The following is a 20160-nucleotide window of genomic DNA, read 5'->3' on the forward strand; positions in this document are numbered from 1 at the left end:
ATGGTTCAAAAATAAACATATCCAGGTGTTAGAAAGGCCAAGTCAAAGTCCAGACCTGAATCCAATCGAGAATATGTGGAAAGAACTGAAAACTGCTGTTCACAAATGCTCTCCATCCAACCTCACTGAGCTCGAGCTGTTTTGCAAGGAGGAATGGGAAAAAATGTCAGTCTCTCGATGTGCAAAACTGATAGAGACATACCCCAAGCGACTTACAGCTGTAATCACAGCAAAAGGTGGCGCTACAAAGTATTAACTTAAGGGGGCTGAATAATTTTGCACGCCCAATTTTTCAGTTTTTGATTTGTTAAAAAAGTTTGAAATATCCAATAAATGTCGTTCCACTTCATGATTGTGTCCCACTTGTTGTTGATTCTTCACAAAAAAATACAGTTTTATATCTTTATGTTTGAAGCCTGAAATGTGGCAAAAGGTCGCAAAGTTCAAGGGGGCCGAATACTTTCGCAAGGCACTGTAGTTAATTGATTTGATTAAACAATCATCATCACATTAATGTAAGCCAAGACACGACAGGGGGCAATTACTTTTTCACCCAGTGGCATTGGGTTTTGCATAACTTTGTTTATGAAATAAGTATGTAATTGTTGGGTTATTTGTTCACTTAGGTTCCCTTTATCTAATATTAGGTTTTGGTTGAAGATCTGCCAACACTCAGTATCAAAAATAGGAGAAAATCAGAAAGGGGGCAAATACTTTTTCATGGCACTGTAGCTCTATTGAGGAAGAGTTCTCTTCCACTTCTTCACCCTTTTTTGTGAGAATCCTTTGAGCTTCTCAGTCTCGCGGTCACTCTCACTGCACGCTTAGATGGACTCACAAACAAGCCATGAGTCACTGTAAACTCACTGTGAACAAGGTGCCCGCAGCGCACAGCGGAGTCTGTCTGAACAGCACACGCACATCTCTCCCTCCACATCGTAAACACACATATACACACACACACACACACACACACAGAGAGATATATCTGCAACATAAACACAGAAAGAGGGCAAGGGCGAGGAGAGAGGCAAGCGGAGCCCTGAGAATAAGTTGGAAAAACTTGGAAAGTTCAACGCTTTGGCAAAAACACTGGACAAAACAAAAAGTATCTTTAACCTCCCCATTGTACCACTGGAGTTACGTCTCACAGATGTGTCAAAGTGTTGTCAGGGAGGTGCGCTGATCACAAAGGTAGTGGGTTAAAATCCCAGCAGGGGATTGGCTGCTTGAGAACACTTCTCCTGAGAAGAGTTTTAAAAAGGTACATCTCCACTGTAAAAGCAGCCAGTAAAATTATACAGGTACATAGAACACATCCCAGTCTACATAAATCACAGCCTCTCTGCCAGTCAACCCTGATAGGCCACCTTGATGGGAAAAGTAAATTAGGGTTTTATTTGTCATAGCGGAACAACGACAAGATGCCAACAGCACCGTCGGCTCCTGGTTTTGTTGCTGTGGCAATAACCTTGGAGACAGGAACCATAAATCAGTGGCGGTGAGTCCATCGGACAAATGGGGGGGGGGGGGGGTCGTGAGATGTGGCGGTGGGTCTCTGGGCATCTTTCACTGCTGCCGTTAGGGTGGGCCAGGCCGCTCACCTCCATGTTGGGCCGAGAGGAGAGAGAGAGGACAAACTAAAGATGGAAATAAACAAGCATTTTTTTTTATCACTGATATGTTTCTTAACACTGGAGCTGCTTTAGACATAGAGAGGAAGGGGGAACCAGGCAGCAATGGAGTGGAATGCCTAAAGGGAGAGCCAGGGATCTAGGGCTAGATTTATATTGAAAATGCAATATAGCTTGCGGATGCGGACAGAGATATCTACTTATGAAAACGAGGGCTCTAAAAGTACATATTTCCCCAAACGCTTGTGTAAATCTATTTTCTTAAGACTGGGAGGAAACCGACAGGCAAAGGAGTTCACACAGACGATTGAAAAATAACAGAAACTTCTCTTCTGTTAGGGGGTAGAATAGGCATCTTCCCCCGGAGAAATCGTCACTAGAAAGGTCTACCTCCAGGCCTACACACTGGCGTTCACCGGCTGGGGAAATTATGTCTAATTCCACAGATTTCAACCCACTGCCCTTGCTAATACGGACAGAGTGCAGGTATTCACCCGTTGAGACAAGGAGTTGGGTGTGTGATACAAACACTGTGATTGCGACGACTCGATTACATTTTCCATGTATTCGCCGTTACTCTGTGTACTCACAATCACACAGTCATATGCACACACACCTAAGGTTCTCACGGACACCGAATGGGTGTAGGTGTTTTCAAACTCTGAGGAACAGCAGGATAAATCTGATAGCCAGTCTGCCAGTGTCCATCATTAAAGCCCAGACTGCAAACAAGCAGCAGCAACAGCAGCGTAGTCCCAACACAGCACCGGCCCTCATCGATCCACATCAACTACTCAAGTCTGGGCTTAATCTCTCAAACTTACCCCAGTGTGTGTGTGTGTGTGTGTGTGTGTGTGTGTGTGTGTGTGTGTGTGTGTGTTTTCAGTCTGTGTGTATATATTACTGATGACAGTATCTGTGCATGTTCATTTCCCTGCTTGGTTGCTCCGGACACGATCGATGTGGTGTCTCGGAAAGTGTGTGAGTGACATTACTGTCAGCTGTGTCAATTAGACTCTGCACCTACCTTAGGTTGATTAAGAGACTCCATTAGGAACAGGACATCTATTGCTGGCTCATCGCTACTGGGATTTTCACTACCACAGTGTGTGCGTGTATGCCTCCGTACCTCAGGCATGGCGGTGGTCTTGTCAGGACGTCTGGTCTCAGGCTCTCCAGTAAGGGGGTTACGTAGGGTCTGGAGGAACAGCGCTGCCTTTCTCTTCCTCTCCGCCTGCAGCTGCTTCTCCTTGGACTCCTTTGAGGCCTGGGCCAGCTTCTCCCTGGCGGCTGCAGCCAGACGGTCCTCTAGCTTCTGCTTGGCTAGATGGAGAGGGACAGAGGTCAGGTACAGCATACAGACTAAATGGTTCCTGCAGCATACAAACAATCGTTTCTGCATGGCTACATGAAGCGAGAGATAAAGAGAGAGAGCAGATGAACACCAGCATTTTTCAGCATGTTTTTACAAAAAGATCCCACCCCCTCTAAACTCCGGTGTCCATACACCCAGTGTGCCCTAGACCTGTTTGAGGACCAACACACAGGCACGACCTAAGAGCACAGCAGGAAAGGGAGTGATTGAAAAAGCTTGTTCTACTTTCCCCAACGGACAAGTGGTTATCTCCACCTTGCTACCACAAAAATACTTCCACCCTGCTACCATACAGAAGGTAAAAGCAAGTATTTCCCTTGACTGTCCCTCAAAATCAAATGTTTACCTTGCCCACCACTTCACTTTGGACAGCCTTTACGAACAGGTCCACCAACCGCAGCCCCAACACCTCACATAGGAGCAACAAATCAATGGACACTCTCCCAGACCTGTGGGACCACCCCCCCACACATAGATGACCCACGCCGAGAGGACCTACATCCAAGACCACAGCACCACCAGCCACATCCACACCCCCACCAATCAACACCCCCCAAGTCAACCATGCCCACACCCCATTTAGGCCCCCTCAGATCCGACCTACGCCCCTCCTGCCCACCCCATGCCCCCCATTCTCTCAAAAAGGGGGCCTCAACATGAAAGTCACACACACGCCCAGGCCGTGAGCAGGCAAACAGGCCCAACTTCCACTCTTACACTAGCCCAAGCTAATGGCATGTACCAGATGCTCAGCAGGCTCAGCTCACACTTACTGGTCTGAAGCCAAACCAAACGGCTAACAAAATTGGACACTTAATGGAACACGAAGCCTTCACTACCTCATCCTGGAATATCCAAGGCCTGAGGTAAAATCGGCCTTTGGCCTAAAGAGCAGAAACCTGGACTTCACCAAATAAATAAAAAATACAGACATTGTCATCCTACAAGAAACATGGTATAGAGGAGATGGACCCACTGGTTGTCCTCTAGGTTACAGAGAGCTGGTAGTCCCATCCACCAAACTACCAGCTGAGAAACAGGGAAGGGACTTAGGGGGTATGTTAATTTGGTATAGAGCAGACCTAATACACTCTATTAAATTAATCAAAACAGGAACTTTTTACATTTGGCTAGAAATTCAAAAAGGAAATTCTCTCAACAGAGAAAAATGTCATCCTGTGGGCTACATATATATATATCCCCCCCACCAGAATCCCCATACATTAATGAAGCTTCCCCATCCTAGAGGGAGAAATCCATAATTTCCAGCCTCAGGGACATGAACTAGTCTGTGGCGACCTAAATGCCAGAACTGGACAAGAACCTGACACCCTCAGCACACAGAGGGACAAACACCTACCTGGAGGTGACAGCATTCCCTCCTCCATATGCCCCCCTAGGCACAACCAACAAAAACGGGTCACAAATCCTGCAGCTTTGTTGCACACTGGGTATGTACATTGAGGGAACTTCTATGGTAGGTACACTTATAGCTCATCTCTTGGCAGTAGTACTGTGGACTACCTTATCACTGACCTCAACCCAGAGTATCTCAGAGAGTTCACAGTCAGCCCACTGACAGCACTATCAGATCACAGCAAAATCACAGTCTACCTAAACAGAGCAATACTCAATCCCGAGGCATCAACGCCAAAGGAACTGAATAATATTAAGAACTGCTATAGATGGAAGGAATGTATGTGGAAACCGACCAAAAACAATTAGGCAAAAACAAATTCAATCCCTTTTAGACAACTTCCTGGACAAAACTTTCCACTGTAATAGTGACGGTGTAAACTTGGCAGTAGAAAACCTAAACAGTATATTTGACCTCTGAGCTTCCCTATCATATCAAAAACAACAATGACAAATGGTTTGATGAAGAATGCAAAAACCTAAGAAAGATATTGAGAAACTTATCCAAACAAAAACATAGAGGCCCAGAAAACGTGAGCCTACGCCTTCACTATGGTGACTCACTAAAACAATACAGAAATACACTATCGAAAAAGAAGGAACAGCATTTCCAAAATCATTGAAGAATGCATAGACTAACCACTTCGGGGGATATTGGAAAACAGTAAAACAACAGAGTTATTTAACCACTTCTCCAATCTTTTTGGCCCTATAACAAAGAACAAACAGCAAAACATATACATGATGAAATCCAAATCTTAGAATCAACTATTAAAGACTACCAGAACCCACTGGATTCTATAATTAAATTGAATGAACTACAGGACAAAATACAAACCCTCCAACCCAAAAAGGCCTGTGGTGTTGATGGTATCCTCAATGAAATTATAAAATATACAGACCACAAATTCCAATTGGCTACACTTCAATTCTTTAACATCATCCGTGGCTCTGGCATCTTCCCCATTATTTGGAACCAAGGACTGATCACCCCAATCCACAAAAGTGGAGACAAATTTGACCCCAATAACTACTGTGGGATATGAGTCAACAGCAACCTTGGGAAAATCCTCTGCCTTATCATTAACAGTAGACTCGTACATTTCCTCAGTGAAAAGAATGTTCTGAGCAAATGTCAAATTGTCTTTTTACCAAATTACAGTATGACAGACCACGTATTCACCATGCACACACAAATTGACAAACAAAACAAAGTCTTCTCATGCTTTGTTAATTTCAAAACTGCTTTTGACTCAGTATGGCATGAGGGTCTGTGATACAAATAGGATATTTTATCCCAAATATTTGAATAAGTTATAGAACCAATTGTCCTTCATGGTTGTGAGGTCTGGGGTCCGCTCACCAATCAAGATTTCACAAAATGGGACAAACAGCAAATTGAGACTTTGCATGAAGAATTCTGCAAAAACATACTCTGTGTACAACTCAAAACACCAAATAATGCCTGCAGAGCATAATTAGGCCAATACCCTCTAATTATCAAAATCCAGAAAATAACCGTTAAATTCTACATCCACCTAAAAGGAAGCGATTCCCAAACATTCCATTACAAAGCCATCATCTACAGAGAGATGAACCTGGAGAAGAGTCCCCTAAGCAAGCTGGTCCTGGGGCTCTGTTCACAAACACAAACAAACCCCACAGAGTCCCAGGACAGCAACACAACTAGACAGAACCAAATCATGAGAAAACAAAAATATGATTACTTGACATATGGAAAGAATTCACAAAGAAACTGAGCAAACTAGAATGCTATTTGGCCCTAAACAGATAGTACACACTTAAGGAAAGTTTTGACTATGTACAGACTCTGTGAGCATAGCCTTGCTATTGAGAAAGGCCGCCGTAGGCTGACCTGGCTCTCAAGAGAAGACAGGCTATGTGCACACTCCCCAAAAAATGAGGTGGAATCTGAGCTGCACTTCCTAACCTCCTGACAAATGTATGACCATATTAGAGACACATAATTCCCTCAGATTACAGATACACAAAGAATTTAAAGAGAGCGAGAGAGAGAAGAGGTCAAATATGTGTTGAGTGTGAGTGATTCCCCTCTGTGTCAAGGTGTGTGAGAGAAAAGCTACTGTACTGTGGAGGCTTGGCTGGGGAGGAGATCGGAAAAGAGCAGAGGAGGAGAGAAAGAATACGGGGGAGGAAGAGAAGAGAGCGGGGGAGAGCGAGTGGCAGTGTAGGATCAAATGGAGCAGTGGAGGGCAGACAAGGAAGCAGGCAGAGAGAGGTGTCTAAGACAGTGTTTAAGGTACATTTTGTAGACATTATCACTGTATTGAAGATGGGTGAAATAGGAATATATGGGGTATGACATGGTATGAGTGTATTGAAGCTTATGGCCACATTTCAGCTTACCATTCCCAAACACATCACCTCATAGGTAAAGTTTGTGGATTGGCTAAAGAGTGTGGATGTAGTTTGAATTCGAGGTGTTCACGGATCCACCTGTACCCGAATACCCAAGAGGGTCTGGATCCAGAATTCCAAATCATTTCATGGGTTTGGGTCAGATCTGATATGATTGTCACAGGTATGTGTAATTTTAAATGACTAGTTCGGTAGGACCCATATAGATCTGAACGTGACTGCAGTAGAGAGAGAAACTGTATAATTTATCCTGCTGCTCTTTGACTTTTCACCTGGAATGGCGTGTGTAGCTTGTTGTTGTTGACTAGGGTTGCAAAGGGTCTGAAACTCTACGGTAAATTTACGGAATATTCCTGAACCTTTTTTGTGGGATACACTTAAGGCAATTCTAGGTCGTGTGGCATATTTTGGTTAAACTATCCCTAATTCAATGGAATTGCAACCCTCTGAATGCACAGTGCACTCTTCCATCACATGTACAGCTGATTCTCAAGATCTTTCACACTAATGAGATGCTATTGAGCCCACACTACGACACTGTCTGAGCCAAGGACCACATGCTTTCTGGTAAGTTTTGATTACAATACTGGGTGGGGTGAATATATTTTATATGACATACACTCTTTTTTGTTAACGAGCAAATAGTAGCCTTCAACAACGTGTGTTTAAATCCTTTATAACTTGTTAACAATTTCTGGTAGTTAGTTTTTGCTACCATGTGGGTTTTAGTTTGCTTGAGCCTGCTAACTGAGGAGTGTTAATTCACCGGTTTACATACGTTTCATTTTAAAACATCTTACAAAGGACTTGTTTAATCTAACTGCTTAACTATTTATCTGTATATGGAATTGTATTGGTTTCTCCTTTTGTTCTAATCTTTACAGGAAAATGCCACGGGCACTATCTGATGTGTGGAGACATTTCACTGCAGCTAATGTAGAAGGAAAAGCTGTGTACATTTGCAAATACTGTGCCAAATCATACGTGAAGAATGCAACAAAGATGCAGAATCCTCTGGCCAAGTGCATAAAGTTCCCTCAGTGCTCACAACAAGTAACCTCTGACACAAGTCCCTCTACTTCTATTCGAGGTGTAAATGATGAATCAGACACCTTATCGATAGCAACAGCTCATGGTCCTCCTGGAATCAGACGTTTTTTGACTCAATGGAGGAACGTAGTCAGAGAAATACTGATGAATGTCTTGCTCGAGCTGTGTATCCAACTTGTTCACCTCTGATGCTCACAGGCAATGTGTATTGGAAGAGATTTCTGAATGTTCTCCGCCCAGCAACCACCCCACCCAACCAGACATGATTTATCTACTCATTTGCTGGATGCAGAGTTCAACAGAGTTCAAGTGAAGGTCAAGCAAATCATAGAGAAAGCAGACTGCATTGAAATTATCTCTGATGGGAGGTTGAATCTTCATGGGTAAGGAATAATTAACTACATCATCTCCACACCTCAACCAGTATTCTACAAGAGCACAGACACAAGGGACAACAGACACACCGGTCTCTACATTGCAGATGAGCTGAAGGCTGTCATCAATGACCTTGGACCATAGAAGGTATTTGCACTGGTGACAGACAATGCTGCAAACATGAAGGCTGCTTGGTCTAAAGTGGAGGAATCTTATCCTCACATCACACCCATTGGCTGTGCTGCTCGTGTATTAAATATTCTCCTCAAGGACATCATGGCACTGAAAACAATGGATACACTCTACAAGAGAGCCATCCTCAACAGGGTTGGAAAGTGACAGTGAAGATGAGGCCTTAGAGTCTGATGTTCAAGAGGTGGGCATTGAGCAGGTCCAGGGAGAAGACATGAAAGCCTTAGAGGAAGACAGTCTGGAACCTGAAGCTTTGGTAAATGGTTAGGTATGTGAAGGGTCATCAAGTTATAGCAGCAATCAACCTCACCAAGCAAAGTGAGAAGAATAAGAGCACCACATTGAAGCTGCCCAGCAACACCTGTTGGGGTGGTGTTGTCATCATGTTTGACAGTCTCTTGGAGGGGAAGGAGTCTCTCACAGTCTTCCGATATGGACAGCCCCATCAAGAGGATCCTCCTGGATGATGTACTTTGGGAAAGAGTGGTAAGCAGAAGACTTCTGCCTGTAGCCCATACACGCCACGGCATACATTGGACCCCAAGTATGCTGGCAAGAGCATCCTGTCTGGTGCAGAGATAAACAAGGCCTATGGTGTCATCACTACCGTGTCTCACCACCTTGGCCTGGATGAGGGCAAGGTTCTTGGCAGTCTGGCGAAGTACACTTCCAAGCAAGGGCTTTGGGATGGAGATGCAATATGGCAGTCGTGCCAACATATCTCATTAGCCACCTAGTAGAAGGTACTTTGTGGATCTGAGGCTCTTTCTCTGTTGCCTCCATCATCCTCCAAATCCCACCAACATAAGCCGCCTCAGAGCGCAACTGGTCCTTGTTTGGGAACACACACACACACCAAAGCACACAAAGGTTGACAAATACAAGGTTTGAAACCACCCGGGCAAACCACCCGGGCAAATTTGAGGCTTTTTGAGCCAGACAACGAGCCATCCTCAACAGGGTTGGAAAGTGACAGTGAAGATGAGGCCTTAGAGTCTGATGTTCAAGAGGTGGGCATTGAGGAGGTCCAGGGAGAAGACATGAAAGCCTTAGAGGAAGACAGTCTGGAACCTGAAGCTTTGGTTTACAGATGCATGTTGAAACTGTTTTTGGGAGATTCGAAGGATCATTGGGGATCATTCAATATTCCCTTTATTTTGTTGTTCAGTGAAATCATCCCATGTGAAGAGACAACACATTTAATTAAAGTTCAATTCGTAACTACATTTTTTTGTTGTTTTTCTATTGGAAGGATTTAATCATTTGCAATTATGTCTACTGATGATAAGGTAAAATGTTAATGTTTCCGTCTTCATATGATATGGTAAATAAATCCAATGCAAAAAAACATCTACATTTAAATGGTATTAATATTCATTTTCATATATTTCCATTAATTCCCATATATTCCAGTTAATTCCCACGAAAAGTTTCCACCACTTAATACTACCCAAAATGTGCAACCCTGTTGTTGACTAATCATAATTAATCAGTGGCAATAGGCTACAATCATAGAGCCTCCATGTGGGACAAAAGTTAACAGATATCTAATCAATGGAAGATGGAATTAAAAGTTAAAGGAGAAGGACCAACAGGTAGTTGCTACTTCACATTCTGAATGGAGTTGTTGTTTGCAACAGTTTGGGACGAGAAAGCGCATGCAGCCTCAATTAGCCTAGTTAAGACAGATACTACGTAATCATATTGGATGATAAATGACCTAGTTATGGCAGCTATTAGTCTACTATAGCGTGAGTCGGCTTGGTTGGTTGCAGTCTCTCATCTCTCCCTCTCTCCTCCCTGTTCCTGTGTCACTCGCTCACAGGAGCATACACACACAGTACGGCCCATGCTATAGCGCCACCTCTCTCTACCTCCTCTCCCTCGCACTTTATTACCTCCGGTTAATAAAGTAGCTTAAAATGGGCTATTCTGCTGCTTCCCTCACTCAGATCGGACCTGGTCTGGATCCGACCAGGTCTATACGGAACGGGTCTAGATGCCCTCGGTTCCGTTTGGAACGGGTCTCTATATTTATAAAAATGTATTTATGCATATTGGGTGTGGATGGGAAAGCCCCAGGTCCATTTCGGAACAGGTCCCAAAAGGCCTCCAGTGTGAATTCCACTTATACAGTGAAATTAGCTAACTGGGTCTCCTGCCATCATCTGCAATTACCGTTATGCCTGCCTACATTCCTCTCTGTAGGCACAGCCCAACGTAACTGTTTAATGACAGAGAGAACACAGGGATGTGACAGAGGTCAGAGAAAATGAGAGAATGGGGAGAGAAAGATGATGTGCTACAGTAACAAATCATGGGGGAGAAGAGGACGACAGTGATCACGAGGACTATATTAACGTGGACTCCGGGCATGTAATGTGGACTGTGGCCATTGAACGTGGTGCGGGGATAAATTGCCCAGCCCCGAATACAATAGCTCAATTTACTGTGTGTGGGCAGCGATAGCCATCTGCAATCTTCCCTAGTCTGTTCATCGGACGCACACAGGGAGAGCACAAAAACAAGTCCTTATATTACGCAACCATAGGGGGTGAATATAGTTCTTTCTATACTATAAATAGGCTGGCTACCAAGGCAAATCATATGGGGCTTAGTGTGAACACACCAGGGACAGAACAGAACTACCACCCTAAGGTAGACCCACTTCCTTAATGGAGTGAAAAAATTATAGAGAGACAGAGTAAGCATGAGAGAGGGAGAAAAAGTGACTTAGAAATAACAAGTGAAAAGGAGTGAGTGAAAGGTGAAGGAGGACAGTGACTTGGAGAGAAAACAAAATGAAAGAGAAAGACAGACCGGCAGGCAGGCCTAAATCCTAAATCAACGTTTATTTGTCACGTGACCTGAATAGGCGGTGTAGACCTTACAGTGAAATGCTTACTTACAGGCTCTAACCAACAGTGCAAAGAAGGTGTTAGGTCAGTAAATAAATAAAACAACAGTAAAAAGACAGGCTATATACAGTAGCGAGGCTACCGAAGTAGCGAGGCTACATACAGACACCGGTTAGTCAGGCTGATTAAGGTAGTATGTACATTAATGTATGGTTAAAGTGACTATGCATATACTGTATGATAAACAGAGAGTAGCAGCAGCGTAAAAAGAGCGGTTGGGGGGGCACACAATGCAAATAGTAACCATTTGGTTACCTGTTCAGGAGTCTTATGGCTTGGGGGTAAAAACTGTTGAGAAGCCTTTTTGTCTTAGACTTGGCACTCCGGTACCGCTTGCCATGCGGTAGTAGAGAGAACAGTCTATGACTGAGGTGGCTGGGGTCTTTGACACTTTGTAGGGCCTTCCTCTGACACCGCCTGGTGTCACCTATAGTCTGTCTCGTCGTTGTCGGTGATCAGGCCTACCACTGTTGTGTCGTCTGCAAACTTAATGATGGTGTTGGAGTCATGCTTGGCCATGCAGTCATGGGTGAACAGGGAGTACAGGAGGGGACTGAGCACGCAGCCATATGGAGCTCCAGTGTTGAGGATCAGCATGGCAGATGTGTTGCTACCTACCCTCACCACCTGGGGGCGGCCCGTCAGGAAGTCCAGGAAACAGTTGCAGAGGGAGATGTTTTGTCCCAGGATCCTTAGCTTAGTGATGAGCTTTGAAGGTACTATGGTGTTGAATGCTGAGCTGTCATCAACAAATAGCATTCTCACATAAGTGTTCCTTTTGTCCAGGTGGGAAAGGGCAGTGTGGAGTGCAATAGAGATTGCATCATCTGTGGATCTGTTTGGGCCTGTTCAGACTGTTTGAGGCCCCCCAATAAGTAGGGTTCTTGGCCACTCAAGTGCTTTAGCAATCAAACCATTTGCGCTGCTTCAAAAATAAGACATTTTGGGCCAGCCATCAGTAAAACAAATCCTGCTATTGTTCTTCTTTACAACAGCACTAAGGGAGGGGGAAGATAGAAGATGACGGAACAAATTTATATTTTTTGTTGTAAATGTATAAGCAGATTGCCACAGCAATCAAAAGATGTTTTAGAGACAAAAGGACTTAAGACAGCACAGGCACGCGCACACACGCACTCACACGAACAACCACGTGCACACACACAGAGAGACACACACTTTACTAATGAGAGCTGCCACTGGTCTCACTCAATAACAGCACAGCTGTGGGCCTTAAAGGCAGTAAAGAACTATTGACGTGGTCCCTCATTGGTCATGATAGAGTGCTGACATACATTATGCTTTCCATAAAATGGACCTAGTGGTCTGGAAGATCAGACACACTGAAATATAGGGTGTGGCAGACAACAGACAAGCATTTTTTCACAACAGCATTAAAGATAGAATCCTTAATTGGTGAAACTACTACGTTCGTTTGGGATAATACAACAAAGAAGTTACAGTAATTACAGCAAACCATTCTATTGCTTTATTCTAATTATAATCTCCAAATGGTAGGTACCCTATATCAGTCCACCGAATACAAGTAGTCTTGTCAATCTACTCTGGCCTAGGGCTGTGGCGGTCAAGAAATTTTGTCAGCCGGTGATTGTCAAGCAAATAACTGCTGGTCTCATGATAATTGACTGTCAATTAATATAAACACATTTAATATCTCCTGGCTTCCACACAAGCCACTGATGGAGACCTTTGGAACATCAACATTTGAAAAAGTCTAATAAATCCATGTAATATAGCCTACACCTTCACAATAAATCCATTATTTATTTTAGACAGGCCTAAAGAAACATGATATGAAGAAAATGTTGTCTATTTCAGATGAACAGAATAGAATACTGAGTTGTCCTTATGTCAGGCCCTGATCTGGCTATGCCAAAGGGCTGTGGGCTACACTAGTTCATTTAGCAGACAAGATTTGCTTAGGATTCTGTGGCATTATTTTATAGTATGAAGAATACAATTGAACAAACTGAACAATATAGAAATTATATTTTCTCCAAACGATGAGGGAGTGAACACGTGGCTATACTGTGCTAAGCGGTTAAAGAAATATGTACTCCTATATGCTAAATGTAGAGTTATTCATGTAACTTTAGTTGTGATACAAACCTATGTTTAGATTTGTAATACCTTGTATGGCTGCATAATGCGACTAATGATGATTTGAATAAAGTTCCATGAAAGGCGTTGGGATGTTGGGCTAAATATAATAATTATAATTCCCTTTTCCCTGAGTGCTGCATGCTCCATAGCACCTCTCACTCGCATGGCTCTCCGTCACGTGATCAGGTCTTACTCACAGGCTACAAGTGAAGACAGACAAATCGGGGACGCAACTGCGTACATCATTATCCAATTCCGAGGCGCATATTGAAGATATTGGAAGAACTGTCCTCATTTACTTTTCGTCAGCCAACAAGATGAGTAGGTCTAACGAACAGCTTTGGCACTAGTCAATCTACTATCCTCCATAGTACAAAAGTTGACCTATTCTATTCTGTGCGAGAAATACATTTTCCAAACAGTCTGGGACAGTTGTGGGATGCAATAGATCCCAAAATAATATCACTACTAGCATCAAAATAACTTTATGACAAAATGAGGCTGAAGCAACAGATCAGAACATTTAGCTTAAAATGTAGAGAAACTATCAGGATATATCTTCACATTATAAGAGCAGCAATGTGCACACTGCAGTAAGCGCAAATGTTCCATTAACGGAAAAACACCATTATCAAAAGTGACCACAAATGAGATTATGCATGTAATGATTTTATTATAAAAGTGCCGTTTTTATGGTGAAAATTATCTTCCCCAAACTTGAAACTCACACGCTGCTTATGTATGCCAGTTAGACTCTACACACCTTGTAAAGAGGATTAATGTGCTTCATTTGAATGAGTTATTTGGCCACTTTAGTTGTGACACAAACCTTATCAAAACATATAAGCCTATGGGGCTAGGCTAAATGAGGTGTGACTAGGATTAGAAAAAGTCGGAGAAAAAAGGCATTGTTTCTTGCCTTACTTTGGGCATCATGATAATATATAATTCACATGTGAATACACACACACACACACACACACACACTACCATCACTCCTGTGTTCCAATGGCACGTTGTGTTAGCTAATCCACGTTTATAATTTTAAAAGGCTTATTGATCATTAGAAATCCCTTTTGAAATTATGTTAGCACAGATGAAAACTGTTGTTCTAATTAAAGAAGCAATACAACTATAGACTAGTTGAGTATCTGGAGCATCAGCATTTGTGGGTTCGATTACAGGCTCAAAATGGCCAGAAACAAAGCGCTTTCTTCTGAAACTTGTCAGTCTGTTCTTGTTCTGAGAAATGAAGGCTATTCCATGTGATAAATTGCCAAGACACTGAAGATCTCGTACAACACTGTGTACTACTCCCTTCACAGAACAGAGCAAACTGGCTCTAACCAGAATAGAACGAGTAGGAGGCCCTGGTGCAAGAGGACAAGTACATTAGACTGTCTATTGAGAAACAGACACCTCACAAGTCCTCAATTGGCAGCTTCATTAAATAGTACCCGCAAAACACCAGTCCCAATGTCAAAAGTGAAGAGGCGACTCCGGGATGCTGGCCTTCTAGGCAGAGTTGCAAAGAATAGCCATCTCAAAATAACACAGATACTGGACAGAGGAACTCTGCCTAGAAGGCCAGCAGTTTCTTGGCAATTTCTCACATGGAATAGCCTTAATTTCTCAGAACAAGAATAGACTGACGAGTTTCAGAAGAAAGTTATTTGTTTCTTGCCATTTTGAGCCTGTAATCGAACCCACAAATGCTGATGCTCCAGATACTCAACTAGTCTATAGAAAGCCAGTTTTATTGCTTCTTTAATCAGAACAACAGTTTTCAGCTGTGCTAGCATAATTGAAAAAGGGTTTTCGAATGATCAATTAGCCTTTTAAAATGATAAACTTGGATTAGCTAACACAATGTGCCATGGGAACACAGGAGTGATGGTAGCTGATAATGGGCCTCTGGAGACCTATGTAGATATTCCATTAAAGAAATCAGCCGTTTCCAGCTACAATAGTCATTTACAACATTAACAATGTCTACACTGTATTTCTGATCAATTTGATGTTATATTAAACGGACATACATTTTTTTTAAAACAAGGACATTTCTAAGTGACCAAAAACATTTGAACAGTAGTGTGTGTGTATGCTATGGTGTTAGTAGAATTAGTAGAATAAAATAGTACTCTAATGTTACCTTAGACCTTTATAAACACAACCAAATTATTACTTTTGCGATAGCATACATGAAATGTATTATCTACACGGTTCTAATTTTGCTGTCAGAATGACTGCTCATTCGCTTGAAGGGGGGCTGTTGTCGTGTTGAGGTTCATTTGGATAGAAAAACATGAAGACATGAATGCACACACGCGTCTGTTGTCTGCTGAATCCCGGCACTGGTAATCACAGGCAGCCTGTGTGATCCTTTACAGACCATCAATACAGATTAGGTTTCTCTGTCTGTAATCAATACCCCTAAGGAATTAGGCCATTTGAGTGACAGCCTCCTGGCCACACAGCAATTCATTTCACTTGCCAGGCCCGTTCTTTACCCTGAGATAATCACACAGATGTTCCGCTTACCCTCCGCTGGGGCCGGGTGTGTGTGTGCATTGTCCGCCTGAACCAGCCCCCGAAACTAGGCCTAAATACCAGAACATTTGGTGGATCTGTGTGTGTGTGTGTGTGTGTGTGTGTGTGTGTGTGTGTGTGTGTGTGTGAGTGAGTGCGAGAGCGCGTGTGAGAGTGAGAGAGACCAGGCTGAATGCACAGTAAACATTATGAATGGGTCCCGTTAGTCAGACCTGCCTTTACATTTGCATCATCACACTCCTGAGATTGTGTGCACATACAGTACAAGTCAAAAGTTGACACCTTCTCATTCAAGGGGTTTTCTTTATTTTTTGTATGTTTTATATTGTAGGATAATAGTGAAGACATCAAAACCATGAAATAACACATATGGAATCATGTAGTAACCAAAAAAGTATTTTATATTTGAGATTCTTCAAAGTAGCCACCCTTTGCCTTGATGACAGCTTTGTACACTCTTAGCATTCTCTCAACCAGCTTCATGAGGAATGCTTTTACAACAGTCTTGAAGGAGTTCCCACATATGCTGAGTACTTATTGGCTGCTTTTCCTTCACTTTGCGGTCCAACTCATCCCAACAATCTCAATTGGGTTGAGGTCAGGTGATTGTGGAGGCCAGGTCATCTGATGCAGCACTCAATCACTCTCCTTCTTGGCCAAATAGCCCTTACACAGCCTGGATGTGTGTTTATCCTGTTGAAAAACAAATGATAGTCCCACTAAGCGCAAACCAGATGGGATGGCGTATCACTGTAGAATGCTGTGGGAGCCATGCTGGTTAAGTGTGCCTTGAATTCGAAATAAATCACAGACAGCGTCACCAGCAAAGCACCCCCACACCATCACACCTCCTCCTCCATGCTTCACGGTGGGAACCACACATGCAGAGATCATTCGTTCACCTACTCTGCGTCTCACAAAGACACGGATGTTGGAAACAAAAATCTAAAAAAAATCTCAAACTCATCAGACCAAAGCACAGATTTCCACTGGTCTAATGTCCATTGCTCGTGTTTATTGGCCCAAGCAAGTCTCTTCTTATTATTGTTGTCCTTTAGTAGTGGTTTCTTTGCAGCAACTCGAACATGAAGGTCTGATTCACACAGTCTCCTCTGAACAGTTGATGTTGAGATGTGTCTGTTACTTGAACTCTGTGAAGCAGTTATTTGGGCTGCAATTTCTGAGGCTGGTAACTCTAATGAACTTATCCTCCGCAGCAGAGGTCACTCTGGGACTTCCTTTCCTGTGGCGGTGCTCATGAGAGCCAGTTTCATCATAGCACTAGATTGTTTTTGTGACTGCACTTGAAGAAACTTGAAAAGTTATTGAAATGTTCCGTATTGACTGACCTAAAGCAATGATGGACTGTTGTTTCTCTCTGCTTATTTGAGCTGTTCTTGCCATAATATGGATTTGGTCATTTACCAAATAGGGCTATATTCTGCATACCACCCCTCCCTTGTCACAACACAACTGATTGTCTCAAACACATTAAGAAGGAAATAAATTCCACAAATGAACTTTTAAGAAGGCACACGTGTTAAACCTTTCTGAACTGCCCATCCCGGATACGGGTTTGAATTCGACAACATACGGTGTTCGCCACAAATAGTCATATTAAACATTCCTGAAAATACAAGTGTCTCACATGCTTCAAAAGCCTAGAATCTTGCTAATCCAACTGCGTTGTCATGTTTAAAAAAGTATTTATTGCGAAAGAATATGCTGCGATTATCTGAGCACAGACCCCCATATCAAACTACTTATTTAACCAGCACTTGCATAACAAATTCACAGATTGCATTGAAATAAATCGTTTACCTTTGAAGATCTTGCTCTGGTTGCAATCCCAAGGCTCATTGTTACACAATGAATCGTCTTTTGTTCGGTTAAATCCATTTTTTATAGCCTAACACGAAACATTTTGTGAACGCTTATCTCGTTGAATTTCCTGTCATTCAATTTTCGAAGTAACATCCAACGTAAATAGACAGACTTTCCCTGACTTTATCCAGTCATGTTTGGTTTCCTTGAAATCAACTGTTTGTTTGTAACACAACCAAACTTGATGGGTCATTTTGAGGGATGTATTGACCCGGAAAAAACTATTGGAATACAACAAGTGAGGAGCCTATTGTGCACCAATTATATGACCACTGTCTCGTTGATTGAGTCCATTTTAACCCAATGACCACTGATCTTCTTGAAATCTAGCTGGGTAGATAGCCAATGAGCAGAGGTAAAAGGCAGTACCACATGGTTCTTTGTTGTAAGACAAACCAACACATTGAACGCTGGCGTAAGGACCGTTCTTTCGCCATTGCAAATTGAACCGTGAAGGAGCGAAGCTTATTACGCACAGACGTTTTTCAGTGACTTGCATCTTCAGCTGTTTATTTATCGAACATCATGGCGAATAAGTCAAAGAAAGCTAATTCTAAGACTAGATTTACAAATGTAGAAACCATTTTAGAGGAGATTGATCATGAAAGTGAGACAGATCTGATTTTTGAAGACTCCATTAGCTCCCATAGTTTTGATTCTGAAACTGAGGAATCTTTTTTGAACGGAGAGGACATTGTTTTGGACTTGTAAGTTGCTCTCATGCTAATACCGTTGTTTGAAATTAATATAAAATATTATTTGTGATTGACAAAGAAGCGGAGGAGGGGAAGTGTGCCACCCGCTAACAGAGGGTCAGAAGGGCGTTGGCACACCGTCCTAGAAGATGATGTGGAGCCACCCCAACCAACTTTTAGGCCGAAAAGGAAGCCAGGACCTCAGGTGAACCCGACCGCAACTTACACCCCCTTCAGCTTTTTCAGCTGTTTTTCACACAATCTGTTGTAGATTCGCTCGTTTGTAACACAAATAAGAATGGGGAGAAGAAGCAAGCAGGCAAAAAGGTAGCATGGAAGCCCATATCCATGTCAGACCTTTTCTGCTAACTTTCACTGGTCATCTACATGGCTGGTGAGGCTGAAAAGCCTGAAGGACTACTGGAAATGTCATCTCTCTACCTACTGTCTTTCCCCATGACTGTTATGTCCTGCAAAAGGTTTCTGGTTCTCTCACGGGCGCTTCATATCAGTGACCCAAAGGTTGATGAAGAGAATGAGAAGAAGAGAGGCACAGCAACGTTTGATAGACTGTGCAAAATGAAACCTCTCTACCACAGCATTATTGAGGCCTGCAAGACGTACTTTCAGCCAACCCAGAACGTGTCAATCGATGAGAGGATGGTAGCCTCAAAGGCCAGAATTGGCCTCAAACAATACATGAGAAACAAACCAACCAAGTGGGATTACAAGCTGTTTGTGTTGGCTGATTCTGTGTGTGCCTACACATGCAATTTCTTTGTCTATGAGGGGAAGAACAGTTTTGCTACCGGTAAGGGACTTAGTTATGACTCTGTAATGGAGTTATTGGATTTTCAACTGCTAGGGAAGGGCTACAAACTGTTTGTGGATAACTTCTACACAAGCCCTACCCTGTTTGCAGACCTAAGGAAGCTGGATGTGTGGGCTTGTGGCACCATTCGTACCAACAGGGTGGGCTTTCCGAAGACGAAGGTGAACGACATGCCTAAGCGGGCTGAGCGGGGGACCATGCGATGGATCTGTGAAGATGGCCTGCTTTTTGTAAAGTGGATGGATACCAGAGAGGTGGTGATGTGCACAACAATCCACAAGTCCTTCAATGGGGATCATGTTGTCAGGCGTGTGAAGAACGGTGCCGGGGCATGGACCACCAAAAATGTCCCCATTCCAACTGCAGTAAAGGACTACAACAAGAGCATGGGAGGTGTGGACCTGTCAGATGCGCAAATAGGCTATTACAATGTTCTACATAAGACAATGAAATGGTACAAGACCTATCATTTCATCGACATTGCTGTGGTGAATGCATTCATCCTACACAAGGAAATGGCTAGGAGCTGTGGAAAGCCCTTCCTCTCACAGAAAGCCTTCAGAGAGCAGCTCATCAAGGAGCTTGCTGGCTACAGAACCACTGCATCAAGCCCTGTCCCTTCTGCTCCTGCCACAAGTGTTCATCTGCCCAAATATATTTGTGCAGGCATGGATGTGCCTAAGGGCCAAAAGGGCACAGCATGGAGGCGTTGCTG

At 43.1% G+C, this 20160-nt stretch overlaps 1 protein-coding gene across 2 annotated transcripts in view; it reads right to left on the bottom strand.

The window, feature by feature from the left end:
* The window catches only part of LOC110509738 (splicing factor, suppressor of white-apricot homolog), a 124318-nt gene that overhangs the window by 34255 nt on the left and 69903 nt on the right, over positions 1-20160 (bottom strand). For both annotated transcript variants that reach the window (XM_036967199.1, XM_036967198.1), the window contains exon 13: positions 2764-2957. In XM_036967199.1, coding sequence (XP_036823094.1) covers positions 2764-2957 — 194 coding nt within the window. The remainder of the gene's footprint in view (positions 1-2763; positions 2958-20160) is intronic.

Source organism: Oncorhynchus mykiss, chromosome Y, assembly GCF_013265735.2.
Source record: "Oncorhynchus mykiss isolate Arlee chromosome Y, USDA_OmykA_1.1, whole genome shotgun sequence".
NCBI classification, from domain to species: domain Eukaryota; kingdom Metazoa; phylum Chordata; class Actinopteri; order Salmoniformes; family Salmonidae; genus Oncorhynchus; species Oncorhynchus mykiss.